The sequence below is a fragment of the Mercurialis annua genome, linkage group LG7 (genome assembly GCF_937616625.2).
Source record: "Mercurialis annua linkage group LG7, ddMerAnnu1.2, whole genome shotgun sequence".
Classification (NCBI taxonomy): Eukaryota; Viridiplantae; Streptophyta; class Magnoliopsida; order Malpighiales; family Euphorbiaceae; genus Mercurialis; species Mercurialis annua.
The window spans coordinates 44,297,922-44,313,178 of record NC_065576.1 but is presented as its reverse complement, the minus strand read 5'-3'; the positions used below and the strand labels follow the sequence as shown (position 1 = coordinate 44,313,178).

Sequence of the window (15,257 nt, the reverse complement as noted above, 5' to 3'; positions counted from 1 at the left end):
CCGTAGTGCCTCCTATTACAATTCAGACATAAAGGAACTCCGCCTCCCATGTCACTCATCGATCTGGCACTAAATCCGATGCCTGAGGTACTAACCCGTGTTCCACGTCGAGGTCTTTTGCGTTCTCGCTGACGTTGTGTGTATCGAGAATAATTCCCAACATATGACTGAGTAGGTGCACTCTGTATGCTACGAAACGTATTATCTCTCACAGGTGCAACATTGGAAGGATCGGGAATCCTTACAAAACGAATCAAAGAAACTTCCATTTGCCTAGCACTATCAATCAGTTGCACTAGGGTTCTTCCGATATCAGACGTCAGACTCACAAATTCAGCTCCTAGACCCTCTACAGACCTCGAGTTCACTCTGACTGGGTCTGTAGTCAGGTCTGGTGCAAACCTATTCACTCTGGTAAACTCTGTCACATACTCTTGCACAGACCGATTGCCTCTACTCAGGGTCAACCACTGACTACGATAACTCTCCGTCACCGCATATGGTAAAAAGTATTCCCTAAAGTGGTTTGCAAATTCAGCCCAGGTCATAGTATCCATGGCTGGCTGAATGTGCTGCTGAAACCAATCTTTCGCAGGTCCTTTCAATGACATTTCCACCATAATGATGGTCTGTCTCTCATTAGCTTGCAGGCGTCGAGCATTACGTTCTACTTCTTCAAGGAAATCGAGAGCATCGCCTGTACTGTCAAACTTAGTTGGCTTGAGGCGCATATAAGCCAAAACGATATCTCGGTCAGTGAAAGCAACATTGCGTAGCTGTTGCTATTGAAGTTGTTCACGATGCATATTCTGCACCTCAGCCTGATTAGCTTGCATAGCCGCAATTCCCGTAAGAAATTGATTCAGAAATTGCCTCGCCGGATCGTGATTACCCGTCGAAATACGATCGTTTTGAGCTATTAAACGTCGGAAATGGACGAGAAACGAAAACCGCGCGACGAACCGAACGAATTTGACGAACGAAAAAAAATGAATCAGATGAAGGTTCTGAATCCTTCATCCTTAAGGATTCATATATATATCCTGGCTAAAGTACGCCTTGGTTCTTGAAACTTTTCAAAAGTTTCAATTTAATCCAAAACCCAATCAATTAATCTTTCTATTAATTCATATACGTATTATTTATATCCGAATAAATAATACTGACTAAAAATACATATTTCCATCGAAATCCTCCAAATTTCTATTTTCGGGGCTTAATTGGCTAATTTGCACTTTAGCCCCTAAACTTTTCAAAATTTACAATTTAGCCCCAAAATGTCTCCATATCCAAATTTTTAAAATTAACTCCTTAAATTTTATTCTAAATTCCCGATATAATTAAATTAAATTCTCCTTAATTTAATTTATCGGAAATCACGACACGTGGCACGACTTAATTACCTTAAAATATTTTGGGGTATTACAGTTTAATTGTTTTTTTTATATGTTATATTTTTGGTTTAAATGCACAAAAAATCACAAACTTTCGCGTGTTTTTGATATTTAACATGAACTTTTAATTTTGGCGTAAAAATACATGAACTATCAAATTTTTGCATATAAGACCAAACTTGCATTTTTTTCAAAAAACGATGTCGTTTTAAGGCAAAAACGGTGCCGTTTTAGGGGAGAAACGGTGTCATTTTATGCCCAAAATGATGTTCGTGTATTTTTATGCCAAAATTAAAAGTTCGTGTTAAATAGCAAAAACACTTGAAAATTGGTGATTTTTTATGCATTTAGGCCTATATTTTTTTAGTGTATTTTTTCAGTATTTTTACAAATATTTTGTTTGTCCAATACCTTGATTTATTTTTGTTTTTTTGTCAGTATCTTTAATAACAATTTTCCGAACAGTTTTAAAAATATTTTATTTTCAAAAATTAAACTAAAATTATTAAAATTTTAGATTAAAATTATTATTTAAATAAAACGGAAGAAAACGAAAGGCAGTCATTTTAGAGCGATATCGAGAAAAGAGAACCAAGATAAGGGAGTGGGCCACTTCTAAGTTAAAACTTTGAACTTTGAAGGGGACAAGGAAACAGCATTATTCTTTAATTTTTATATAATTTTCTCATTTTGATTCCCATAAATATCAATATTTGAACTAAAGTATAATTTGTAGAAAAATTATTAGACGCAACCGGTGCGCCATGTCATTCGTGCAACAAGCCAATGATGCGTTAGCCATGTGGAAAAAATGATAATAAAAAAATTGAATGATAATTAAAAGATTCTCTATCGCAAATGCTCATTGGCTTGTTGTAAATATGACATGACACAACCAATGCATGAAATAAACACTCTATTTCGTATAGTAGTTAGTATTTTTTTTAATGGAATTTGTATTAGTAATTGATTAACATTAATTACATTGTCATTTCACCAATGAGCTATACATACGTAATTACGTATGCTAGTAGAATAATGCCAAAGTCGCGTGATTAAATTTTGTAGCCGATTGTAAATATACTTTTGGACATGTTACAATTTGGCCAATTATGAGTAAACAAATTCACGAAACTAAAAAAATTCCTCACCTTAATGATAAAAAGAAAAAAGAAAATTACTTTAAACTTCTCACGTTTGTTGTATAATTTAGTCCCTCCGTCCCGTTTAAGAAGAGACGAATGAGTTTTACACAAAGATTAATAAAATAAAATAATATTTAATTTGTCATGTTTACCTCTATTAATTAGTATAGTTTCACCTAATAATAGAATAAATGTATTGTAAATTGAATTGAATTTAATGCATAATGAAATATCTATAGGGATAAAAATGGAAGTTCAAAATAGATTGACACAGAAAACATGATATGGTCTTTTTAAATAGGACAAATAAAAATAGGATAAGTACCTTCTTAAACGGGACGGAGGGAGTACAATTTAATATCCTTTATTTAAAAATCAAACAATTTAATGCTTCACTTTTTATTCCATCAATAATTAAAGACTTATGTTAGTTCCGTTATTAATTTGATATTAACTTTCAAACGATTTTGTACATCACTTTTAATTATGTTGACTATTTGATAATAATTTAAAATAAATTAATTAATTAAAAAATTAATGTATATTCCAAATTGGTGATCACTTTAATATAATTGTACTATTAAAAAAGTAATTTATTTTAAATAAAAGAAATTAATTTAAAATATCATAACTGCGTAAAAAATTTCACTGACTCAGCCTTTAGCTCAAATTAAGAAGTCGTTAAGGCGAAATGATTAGCAACGGATGGTTAAGGCAGATAGCTAGTGATAACGTAGAGACAACATTACCTAGAAGTGGAGCAACTTCACCGATTCATTAAGTCAAACAAACAATAAATCGGCACTCATGAGATATATCGACTAAGATAAACACATGGTTTGTCCTGAGATTAGTATTATCAGTCAGTCGGTAGATCCGAAATACCCTGATCAGAGAACGCTTTAGGATAACCAGGATGCTTCTTCAAGAAGATTCTGACTTATCATGTATCGGGAGGACACGTGCCTAACCAGGTTGGATCACATAAAAATTTCTAATACTCAAGAACGTCTCCCGCGTTTTATGCACCTGACATGCAACTTGAAGCGTAACCAAATTGGCCAACTCAACAAATCGAAGTGGAGAGCAAGAAAAGAGCATCTAAATGGTTTCACTGCTAGGTCTATATAAACCATCTTAAACGTTAACTTTAAATATACCAATTTTAATCAACAGTGGATTGTGTTATAATTTAATTTTTCAAATACATTTCTATAAATTCAATACTCAATTCAAATTGTAAAATTGTATCAATTTCAATAATTTAAAATTTATAAATTTAACAACATTTGTAGATTCTAAAAAAGTCAGTTCAAACATTTGTCTAAACTTTTTAAAATAAAGGGTCAACACGGTATTTAAATTTGTGTTTTATGATCAAATAAGTTATTTTGAATTTTATTCGACCAATTAAGTTCAAAATTTGTATTTTTGGGATCAAATATTTTTTTGGGTCAATTAATCTTAAATTCTCTTAATTTAAATTAACTTCAAATTATACATCTCAATATAGATTTAATTATTTGATGTGAAACATAAATTTAAAGATCTAATTAACTCTACGGACTTATTTGATCTCAAAATAACAATTTTTGAATCTAATTGATTCAAAACATTAAAAAGAACTTATTGGATAACATTTTATATAGACAGAGTGCTAGAAATAGAATTCGTTGCAAATAATTTATGCAATCCGACCAGTGACACTTAAAAGATAAATTATTAATGCAACAAGATGTAGAATATTAGTATATATATGCAATATCTTTTTCCCATTTAAAAAATATGAATCACCTTTAGGTGCTTAAATAAATAGAATATAGCTGTCAATATAAAAATAGTATAACATATCCGAGAGATTCTTAATGTGGTAGACTCATCACATCATCCGTAAAATAGCTTAATTATAACACATTATTAAAATAATAATATTATTATAATTTTATTTATTACTTATTATACTTTTGAATAGTAATATTATGATAGTGCCATTATTTTAATGGCGTGTCATAATATAATAAGTTTAATACACGGAGAACGTGATGGATTGAGTCTATTTAAAAATTTCTCAGCATATTCACGGAACACATATATTCTTTTATGACATAATTACTCCATAGAGAATATAATACATCTATTTTGATTACGAATAAAGGATCAACGCTCCCTCTAAACTTGTGACACGGCGTCATCTAGTCCAATTTATACTTTTTTGAGCAACTAACCCCAAAACTCTTCATTTTTAGGTCAAATAATCCTATAATTTATATTTTTATTTTAAAAAATAAATTTAGAATAATTATATCGCAACAATTAGGAAAGTATCTAATTGCTTTTTTACATCCCTCACCTCCGATTTGTATTTTACGCGTTTTGAAAATATAAATTATGGGGTTACTTGACCCGAAAATGAAGAGTTTTGGAGTTAGTTGCTCAAAAAAATATAAAGTTGGTTAAATGACCCTGTAACACAAATTTAGGAGACGCGTTGACCCGTTGTTCATTTTGATTACCATAAAAAAGTATGTATAAGTAAATTTAATTTTTAAATCTTTAATTTACGGTTTGGATTAAATAATTCACTTTCAATTATTTTAATTAATTAAAGATTATATTTTTTTAATTCAGTTAAAAATAGAAGATATCATAATTAATTGATTTAAAAACAAAAAATTTATTTTTAATTTATTTAAATAATTAAAAATAAACTTTTTAATCTCAAATTACAGTCCCGAATCATAAGTAGATAAGCTAAAGATGAACTTTTATAATAAGTTCATAACTATGAAAAGGAAAGGGAATTGTTGTTAGCTGAAGTGGAAGGCACTGCTTCCCACGTCATCCATTTTCCTTTAACGTAAGGTACTTATCTCTCCCCTTTGTGGGTCCATCTCCTATTATTATATGAAGATACGAATATTATTATAATTGTACCCTAAAAATATTTTTGTTATTTAAATTTATTCAATTTTTGATTATTTACAAACAAAATTTAACTATATTTTTTTAAGTTTTAATTATTATTAATCTTAATAAGATTCCGCTATATTAACACTTATCAACGAGTTGTAATTCAAATGCGTTGGACATCAAACTGATAAGATTGTGAATTCAATTCATTATACAAATGCCCTTCTCTTTCCAATTATTTAAAAAAACATTATAAATAAATTTTTTAAAAAAATTAAATAATTTCTAAAAAACTTCAATCTAAAATACAAATAACTATAGATAATTAATTAGTAATGAACAAAATTACAAAATTACAAAAGTTAATTTTAATTTAAGTTATAATTAACTATAAAATGATTAATAATAATTAATTAAATAAAAAATAAAATCTACAACAAAATATATTAATATTTTAAATAAATAAAGTGAACTTGAAGTTATTATAATTTTATATGTTTTAATTTGATTCATTTAGTAAAAATATATTTTTCTTTACAAAGCACTGATATATTTACCAATAATGTAAAATTATGTCAATCTCGTCAATAATTAATGATCATAATTATTACTATTACTATTAGATATAGTAAAAAATATATTACTAAAGATTACAAAAACAATCATAAATATTATCAGAGAAATTCTTAGGTAGACTCGGTCTACCACGTCATCCGTAGACCAAACCTATCATATTATGACACATCATTAAAATGATGGCAATTTTATAATATTACTATTCAAAGGTGTAAATAAGTAAAAAACGAATTTACAAGATTGCCATCATTTTAATGACGTGTCATAATGTGATAGGTTAGTTTACGGATGACGTGGTAGACCGAGTCTACATAAGAATTTTTCATATTATCATAATATTGAGTGTAATGAATTAAATTATGTATTACTTAACTTTTTTATATTTATTTCAGACTATAATTATTTTAACTATACTAATTTTTATAAAAACTACCATCAATTATAATTTTAATATAATATCTTTTGTTTTAAGAAAGAATGTCAATACAAGTTGAATTTTTAGTGGGGTTTTGGCCCTCCCACCTTTTATTTAATTTCTCCAAATAAAATATGAATGAAAGGGTATTTGGGTCAAAGAGAAAAGATTCCATTTATCGGTGAAAATGCAGTCTTACCATAAAAACGACTGCTGTATTGGCTCTTTCTAAATTTAATTACTACTAATCTCATCATCATTTCCTTAATTAATCAGAACTTTCTATTACTACTTACTAATCATCTCCTCTGTTCTTCTTCTTCTTTTCTTTTCTTCTCTTTTAATTCATAACTCTGCTTCTCTCTTAACTTTTTTTTCTCTCAACTTTTTTGTACCAGCCTTCACTGGGAACTTGAACATGTTGGGTACGAAATTCTTCTGAAAAAAACAGAAAAAATATCTTTTTTTTAGTGTTTTTAGCCTTGAATTTCTCTGTTTTTTAATGAGTATTTGGTGTTCAAGTTTGTTGCTTTTTGGAGTAAAAACTCAGTTCTTATGGAATATATAGTAATGTAGAAGATGGTTGGTGTTGGATCTCTTAATTGTGGCATTTTTGTTTCAAAATTAGTTTCTTGGAAAGTAATTATTTTTGTGTGTGTGTCAAATAGAATTTAAATTTTAAAATTCTGTTCTTGTGTTAATTTCAAGAAATGAATTTGTGTATATTTATTTTTCTTGTTTGTTTTTTGTAATATTTTTTCCATGTTGCCATTTCTTTTGGTTGAAACCTGAATTTCAAGCTGATCTGTGATCTTTTTTTTATACTGAGAATTTGTTTATGTTTTGTAGCTGGAATTTTAGTTGTCATGATAATTAGGCTTTTTTCTTGCCTTGGATACCATGATAAGAATTTTGCTTTTGTAAGGTTTAAAAATAGTGACTTAAGAGAATAAAAAGAAGCAGAAGCATGATCCAGTGGAAAATAAGTTTAAGAGAAAAGATAAGAAAAAGATTATGTTTATGTGTTTGTTTATGTGTTTGTCTTAGGAGCCTGCTGTAAATTATGTCGAACGGAAACTTTTCGAGTTCTAGATTTATAATAAATAATGTAGATTTGTTATTATAGGCTGTAAACAGCAAGTTTTTGAACAATTCCATGTGTATGATAATAAGTTGTGTAAGATACTATTCCTTTGTTTATTATCAATTTGCTAGAAGTGTTTTGTGCTTAATATCTCACTTTCGGGTTTTATCTAATTCTCGCACATCAATATGATCTGAGAATCAGTATGAGGAGTATCTGATGTAATTTAGTACGAAAACAAGTGAATTCTTTTGTTGTCTTGGTTGATGTTGTAACTTTTGCATTGATTTTCTGTTTGTTTTTGTAGCAATGGGGATGATTATTGCTAAATGATTATGTGATATGAGCTATTATTGAACACTTGAACTGATAGAATGGTTTCATTTGTATTAAGAACTTAAATTTTGTGTTTTACGAGTTATGACTGAAAATGTGGTGGCATTGCCCGAATTATGGTTTCCTTGTTCTCTCGCTTTTGTGACTTATTATTTCTGATCTTATTTCTGCAGATTATGTCCGGCCGTACTGTTCTGCAAAGTGAGTTCATCTTGAAACTTAGGTAATAGATCTTGGATCCACTAATTTCATTTTAGTCAAGCTCTACTGTTGCTTTAATGATGACGTGTTTGATTTTTCAGACATCTTCCATAGCAATTCAGAAGTAGAGGCATGTCTAGCAGATTGTACTATCAGCCAATGCAAGAATTTGAGGCCTATTGCATGCCTCAGTTCCAAACTTTAGACCACCAGAAACATGACAATGCCGGTATGCCAGTAACACAATTATCCATTTTGAATTCTCATGACCAATACTGCACCCTGGAGTCATCTTCAGCAAATGGTAGTTATCTGTTTTACAACTCTCCGTCAACTGTCAGTTTCTCTCCAAATGGAAGTCCTGCATCACAGCAAGACTCTCACTCTTACCCGCCTGACCTTCACCAATCTCCCGATACTTACTATGGCTCTCCAATTGGTTCATGCGTAACTGATGATGTCAGCGATTTTCGGACCAAGTTGAGAGAATTAGAAACTGATTTGTTGGGTCCTGATTTGGGAATTATTGAGAGTATTGAAAGCACTTTTCAGAATGGGACGTGCATTGAGTCACCAGAAATGGATAATTGGAGACAAACAATGGAGGCGATTTCTAGTAGGGACCTAAAGCATGTCCTTATGGCATGCGCAAAAGCAATGTCGGATAATGATTTGTTAATGGCACAATGGTTAATGGATGAATTGCGACAGATGGTGTCGGTTTCAGGCGAACCAATTCAAAGATTGGGTGCATACATGTTGGAAGGGCTAGTTGCTCGACTGGCTTCTTCAGGGAGTTCCATTTATAAATCTTTGAGATGCAAAGAACCGGCCAGCGCTGATCTTCTCTCTTACATGCACATTCTTTACGAGGTGTGTCCTTATTTCAAGTTCGGTTACATGTCGGCAAATGGTGCAATTGCGGAAGCCATGAAGGACGAAAACAAGGTCCACATCATTGATTTCCAAATTGGTCAGGGGAGTCAATGGATTACTTTAATCCAGGCATTTGCTGCTAGGCCCGGCGGGCCACCACACATTCGTATCACCGGCATTGATGATTCAACATCTGCATATGCCCGAGGAGGAGGACCGAGTATTGTGGGGAAGCGGCTAGCAAGACTTGCTGAGTCCGTTAAGGTACCATTTGAATTTCACTCTGCTGCCATTCCGGATTGCGAGGCTCAGATAAAGAACCTTAGTGTTCGGCCAGGGGAGGCTCTAGCCGTAAATTTTGCGTTTATGCTTCATCACTTGCCTGATGAAAGCGTCAGCACTCAAAACCCACGTGACCGACTGCTGAGGCTGGTTCGGAGCTTGTCTCCAAAGGTGGTAACCCTCGTTGAGCAGGAATCTAATACAAACACTGCTGCGTTCTTCCCGCGGTTCCAAGAGACACTAAATTATTATACAGCCATGTTCGAGTCGATTGATGTAACACTCCCGAGAGAGCACAAGGAGCGGATCAATGTCGAGCAGCATTGTCTAGCCAGGGATGTTGTTAACATAATAGCATGCGAGGGGACTGAGAGGGTTGAAAGGCATGAACTTCTCGGGAAGTGGAAGTCACGGTTCAGAATGGCCGGGTTTACACCGTACCCTTTAAGCTCCTTGGTAAACTCGACGATCAAATCTCTGCTAGAGGGCTATTGCAATAAATACAGACTTGAAGAGAGAGATGGGGCTCTATATCTTGGTTGGATGAACAGAGATTTGGTGGCATCTTGTGCATGGAAGTGAAACCTTAATGATCTGTTCGCGGCTCTTTCAAAGGCGGGAAGCTAGCCGAGGTAGAACTTCGAGCATTTCAGGTTCTTTTTCTTCCTTTTGTGTTCTTTATCATGTAATTCTCTTATAATGTGGAAAGATGGTCATTTCCTTTGAAGCCATCATGGCAATGCTTTGTGTGGTCAAAATTTGGTGCTTTTAGATGGTCAGAATAATTCCACATTATTGGAGAATTTTAGTGTTAGGTTTTAAATTGTCGTTCTCTGGTAGTTCAAATTTCATAATGATATGCAGAAATGATTTCTAGTTGAATCGGGCCAATCGGCTGAAACCAAGCAAAAACTTGAGGAGTCGGTGTTAGTACGATAACTTTACAATCAAAATTTTCAGTAAGAAATTTAGCTACTGTTGAATCAGGCCTTGTCAAAAAAAAATTAACATGGAACAGGCCTGGAAATGCGTGCTCCTAGGTCCAGGCCGGTTTTGACCAGTTTGGTTCCGACTTGGAATTGCCTGTGGCCAGGAGACCCAGGACTAAGCCTAGCCAACCTTAAAGAAATTTTAAGAAAAATACAAACAGAGTATTTCAAATGCAGCCTGCAGTAACATATGCATCATCGCTCATGTTTTGTACTTTTTCTTTTAAAAAAGAAATAATTAATCTAGAAAACTTAAATGCAAATGAAGAATTGTCCATTTATTACTTTATAATCTAAGATTAGCTACCAAAGATTTAATTTAGGAGACGCAATGAAGAATAACGCTACTACAACCATAGAGAGTCTTCCAAGAGAGATAGTGGTTGACATACTTTCAAGAATACCCACACCATCTTTACTCTCCGTTAAGCTCGTTTGTCGATCATGGCGTAACATAGCAGAACACCCACTTTTTGTTGATCTTCATTTTAGCCGTAAAACCGAAAACAACCCGTGTCTCATCTTACACTGTGATCATTCCCTAAAAAACCAGCTTCATGCTTTATTCTTATATCCTCACAACAGAAACACCGAAGTCGGATTGGTCAAGAAAATCCAAGTCCCTGTCATGCCCGAATTTGATATTGTCGGTTCTTGTAATGGTTGGCTTTGTTTATTCGAATCTTTATATAAAATGAAGTTGTTTATGTTCAATCCTTTCACTAACTCATGCATGGAGTTTCCAATCTCCACTCTTCCTACAGAAATGTGGACGGTATTTGGGTTTGGATTCCATCCGATCACAAATGAGTATAAAGTGCTTAAATTCTCGTCCATTCAAAGAACGGGTCGCTTTAGATCTTATGGATCTAGTTCTAGGTCAGAAGTTCAAATCCTAACCGTAGGTAACCTTAGTTGGCGAAGTTTAGGCAAAATACCTTATTATCCAATTCAACCAGCGTCACAAGTTTTCACTAACGGAAGGCTTCATTGGGTTAATTGGCCGTCAAGATACAAGCCAGGTCGTGAGCTCATTTCTTTCGATTTAGCCGATGAGACTTTCCGAGAAGTGTTAAGACCTGACTCGGTTACGAGAGAATGGGGTAACTACACGCTGATGGTTATACGAGGATGTCTTAGTGCTGCTATTAATAAGCATTATGGGTCATTTGATGTGTGGATTATGATGGATTATGGTGTGAAAGAGTCTTGGATTAAACAATTTAGCATCGGCGTTTACTTGCCGAAAGGGTTAGAACAAGATATCGATCGTTCTTTTAGAGTTTCAAAATTTTATAAACGATCATTTACACGAATACTATGTGGTTTGAAAAATGGTGAGATTTTGATGGAGTATAGGAGTAGAGCTCTGGTTTGTTATGATCCAAGAAATGAAACTTTCAAGGACATTATAATTCCAGGAATTCCAAATTGGTTCGAATCAGTTGTTCATGTGGGTAATCTTGATGGGGTTGACACAAATTTTAGTGTTTAATTAATGGCCGAAGATAATATGTTTGTAATTTTCTAGGATATATTTTATTTTCTTGGTTTTTCTTCTGCTTTATGTCTTACACATCACTTAAGCATTTATCTTAATTGGTCTTTATTTATGCTTTGATTGAACTATGTTACATTAGGATCTTCTCATTTTTATCTTAAATTTGAAAAAGTTATATATATGTATACTATAAAATTAGGGTTGAGATTTTACCATTCAAAAGTTAACGATTGACTACTTTTTTTTTTACTACAGATTAAAATTTCATAAAATAACAGACAACAAAATAAAATATTCAAAAAGTTATAACTGTTATAGCTTCTAAACGATTCAATTTTTATTGTCGAAAGATATTGATCCATTTTTCATTATTGATTCACATATAAATTGAAGTTGATACGTGCTTCTTTGATGACATTTAACCAATCAAAATAAAAAAATGAAAAAAAATGTGACTTTATTATATTTAATAAAAATAAGGTAGTTTAAAAAAGAGACGACTACAATCAACTAAGAAAAAAAAATCTTTAGACCGACTAGTGAGATTAGGACTTTTTTTTAGTCCTACACAACATTTGCTTAAACTTTCTTTACTCCTGGATTCACTACAAACTTTAATTTTTTTGACTGCATTCCGAATTAGAGCTTATTCTAGCTCTAAGATAGATACGCCCATGCGGTTATAATTTTTTATTTGAGACAAAAAGGAGAATACGTAGTATTAACGGCTAGCGATTTAATGGGATTTCAACAATTCATTGATTTTATTAAGGTTAATACAAAACGCAAATGTAACCTCTAATTTGACAAGAAATGATGACAAATTTGAAACCCAAAATATAGGAGAGGCAATAGAGAATGAAATAAAAATAAAAATAAGAAGACAAGCTGGTGTGATGTAGACTTTGGCCTTTTGAACCGACAAAATTGCGAGACGAAGTTCTTAGGATACCGACTTTAGCGAACATTCTCACGGGGAGTACTGCTGGAGATAATATCAAAGCTATGCAATTATGCACTTTGGAAAAGGAAATGTTATAATTCGACTCCAGACAAAAATGTTTCCGTTTAAACTAAAATGTTTAAAATAGAAATGACATATTTAAAAATTAGCATAAAAAAGTCCAACCTTTCATTTCTTGATATTTATGGTTTAGAAGCATTATACAACGTGTTTAAATCATTAAAAACGGCTAAAAATAACATCGTCATGTGAAGAAAAAACAAATATTTAGTGCCTAATTTAATAAGAATATGATGTGGGATGTCACATTTTAAACATTTTAGATTGCCACAAACATAAAAATGAGGATTTTAAAGTAATTCTAAAAAGTATCGATCCCGGAAATGAAGTAGCAGATTATTGGACGCAATTAACCAAATAATTAGCTGAAGAGGCAAAAGAAGAGGGGTGAGTATCCGGTTCAAATTGAAATAAATCCAAATGAATTGAATTTTTTCATGTCGAACTCGAATCAAATTAAACCAAATTTTAAGTAGAATTTTTCAAATCAAATAAGTATGTTCGGTTTGTTTTTCGGTTCGCTTATTTCAGTTTGGTTGATAATAATACGAAGCTAAACTTTTTTTGTATCCAAACCAAACCGGAAAACAAAATTATCTATAACAACAAACCGAATCAAATAGAATTTGTCATTTTGGTTTGATTTTTCAGTTGTTGCACACCCCTGTAAAAGAGCATACCAGAACAAATACATAACTATAGGAAAATACATGACTTAGAACAGATCAAACAGACTACAAATTACTTTACATAAAGGATCTCTGAGGTCGAACATAATTAACGGGTCTAGTCTTGTTTTTTTTATCCGAACTCCTCGTCTTCAAACACGAGCTCAAGATCTTTATATAGAAATTTTACGAATCCTGAGAGCGAATTGGAGTGTCTATCCAATTTAGACTGGTTAGATGAACAAATGTATTCAATGATTCCGGCAATTCCTGAACATTAAGCTCCTTAAATTCCCCAGATTTCGGATCATAACAAACTAAATTCTTACATCGTAGTTTTATCAGAACCTCACCATTTTTCAGAGCACACAAAACTTTAGCTTGTGATAAACTAAACTTGGGAAAATTATTGACAGATTGATCCAACTGAACTACTCTTAAGCTGAGTTCCTTACTCCAAGATTCCTGAACTCCATATTCTTTCATAATCCAAATGTAAATACTTCTGAAACCTTGAATTACTGCTGCAAGACAGCCTCGTATTGTTACTAAGTGAGAACAATGTCTGCCGAAGGTATGCGGACATGGATTCGGAACTTCACGAAACTGTTCGTCTTCCAGATCGAATGAGATCAGCTTACGAAGCGTCTGTTGTCGGTATCTACAGCTCAACCAATGGAGTTTTCCGTTGACTAATGCTTCAGATGGTTTTCCTAGCAGTTGGTAATTACAAGCTTCCCCTTTGCTTCTCCATGTTAAGTTTCCGCCGCCGAGAGTTAGAACTTGAACCTCGGATTGCGGTAAAGAATATTTCCGCAACCTACCTTGCGGTAACGCTTTCGTTTCTGAAAACGCTTCCGTAAACTCCGAAACTTTAAATTTATGATCCGCTCTCATAGAAATTATCGTTTCACAATTTTCTACTTCGGTAGTTTCTCGTTTTCTAGACGTTTCCGTTTCCGTGCTAGCTAGATCTTCGTTATTTCTTGAGTAGACAATCCTAACAACCTTGTACTCCTTTGTAATAGAATGTAAACCGAATCCAACCGCAACTCGATGTTGATTCGATATCTCTCCTGGTTTCGGAATCTTTACACAATCTCTAGTAAATGGATTGTATATATAACTTTGATCCTTGTTAACAGAATCTTGGAGATACAATAAGCCATTACAAGAACCTAATACAACAAACTTAGAGCTCACCGGAAAAGAAAGTCTACTCACTGTCTGAATATTTGTATGATCGTGTGTAGTTGATAAATGGAGAGAGTAGAGGCGGTCTTCGACCGGAAAATCACAGTGCAGGAGAACACAAGGACCGTCGTCGTTGTTGTTAGCCATGTATGAGAAATAAATAATAGTTTTGAAATAAACAATAGAGTGTTTATAAAACTTCCAATCCATATAATCTAATTATATCCTAATCAATCCATAAATAAACAATAGTTTTGTAATTGATCTCTATTTGGTGACTTTTTCCTTCATTTAATTTTTGAATTTGTTTTATAAATATTCATGAATTAGGATGTATTAATTTGTATCTATGTTGAGCTTAATTTTTAATTTTGTATATTTGTTGTTTACTATGTTTTATTGATGACGGTGATGTAATGATTAGTAAAGTATTCAATCTAATTAGCAATTTATGAATTGAATTGACTAATCTTTTCTAGATTAAATAATAAATAAGATTGAATGTCATAATAACGATATACTAAATTCATCTGTGGATACCCTAATTAAATATTTATATGTATTTTTTATTTTAATAATTGAAAAAAATCTTTATATAAATAATTAAATCCATGATTTAGCAAATTTTTTCCTAATATTTATACCATTTGAGTTTTTCAGTT

The 15,257-nt window shown here is 32.3% G+C and overlaps 3 protein-coding genes across 3 annotated transcripts; 2 read left to right on the top strand and 1 right to left on the bottom strand.

Moving 5' to 3' along the window:
- The first annotated feature begins 6,691 nt into the window (after positions 1-6,691).
- Positions 6,692-10,101, top strand: LOC126655499 (scarecrow-like transcription factor PAT1). Its single transcript, XM_050349715.2, has 3 exons — positions 6,692-6,865; positions 8,034-8,083; positions 8,163-10,101. The coding sequence occupies exon 3, from the start codon at positions 8,194-8,196 to the stop codon at positions 9,799-9,801; it is 1,608 nt and encodes a 535-aa protein (XP_050205672.1). The 5' UTR covers positions 6,692-6,865; positions 8,034-8,083; positions 8,163-8,193; the 3' UTR covers positions 9,802-10,101.
- Positions 10,102-10,201: 100 nt separating this feature from the next.
- Positions 10,202-11,821, top strand: LOC126655503 (F-box protein At3g07870-like). The gene has a single exon (XM_050349719.1). The coding sequence runs from the start codon at positions 10,540-10,542 to the stop codon at positions 11,701-11,703; it is 1,164 nt and encodes a 387-aa protein (XP_050205676.1). The 5' UTR covers positions 10,202-10,539; the 3' UTR covers positions 11,704-11,821.
- Positions 11,822-13,587: 1,766 nt separating this feature from the next.
- On the bottom strand, positions 13,588-14,742 carry LOC126657233 (F-box protein At3g07870-like). The gene has a single exon (XM_050351894.1). The coding sequence runs from the start codon at positions 14,740-14,742 to the stop codon at positions 13,588-13,590; it is 1,155 nt and encodes a 384-aa protein (XP_050207851.1).
- Between the last annotated feature and the right edge of the window lie 515 nt (positions 14,743-15,257).

What these genes read in the sequence shown, in the direction of transcription:
- LOC126655499 (XM_050349715.2), top strand. Translation starts at nt 8,194, where the DNA reads ATGTCTAGCAGATTGTACTATCAGCCAATGCAAGAATTTGAGGCCTAT.
- LOC126655503 (XM_050349719.1), top strand. Translation starts at nt 10,540, where the DNA reads ATGAAGAATAACGCTACTACAACCATAGAGAGTCTTCCAAGAGAGATA.
- LOC126657233 (XM_050351894.1), bottom strand. Translation starts at nt 14,742, where the DNA reads ATGGCTAACAACAACGACGACGGTCCTTGTGTTCTCCTGCACTGTGAT.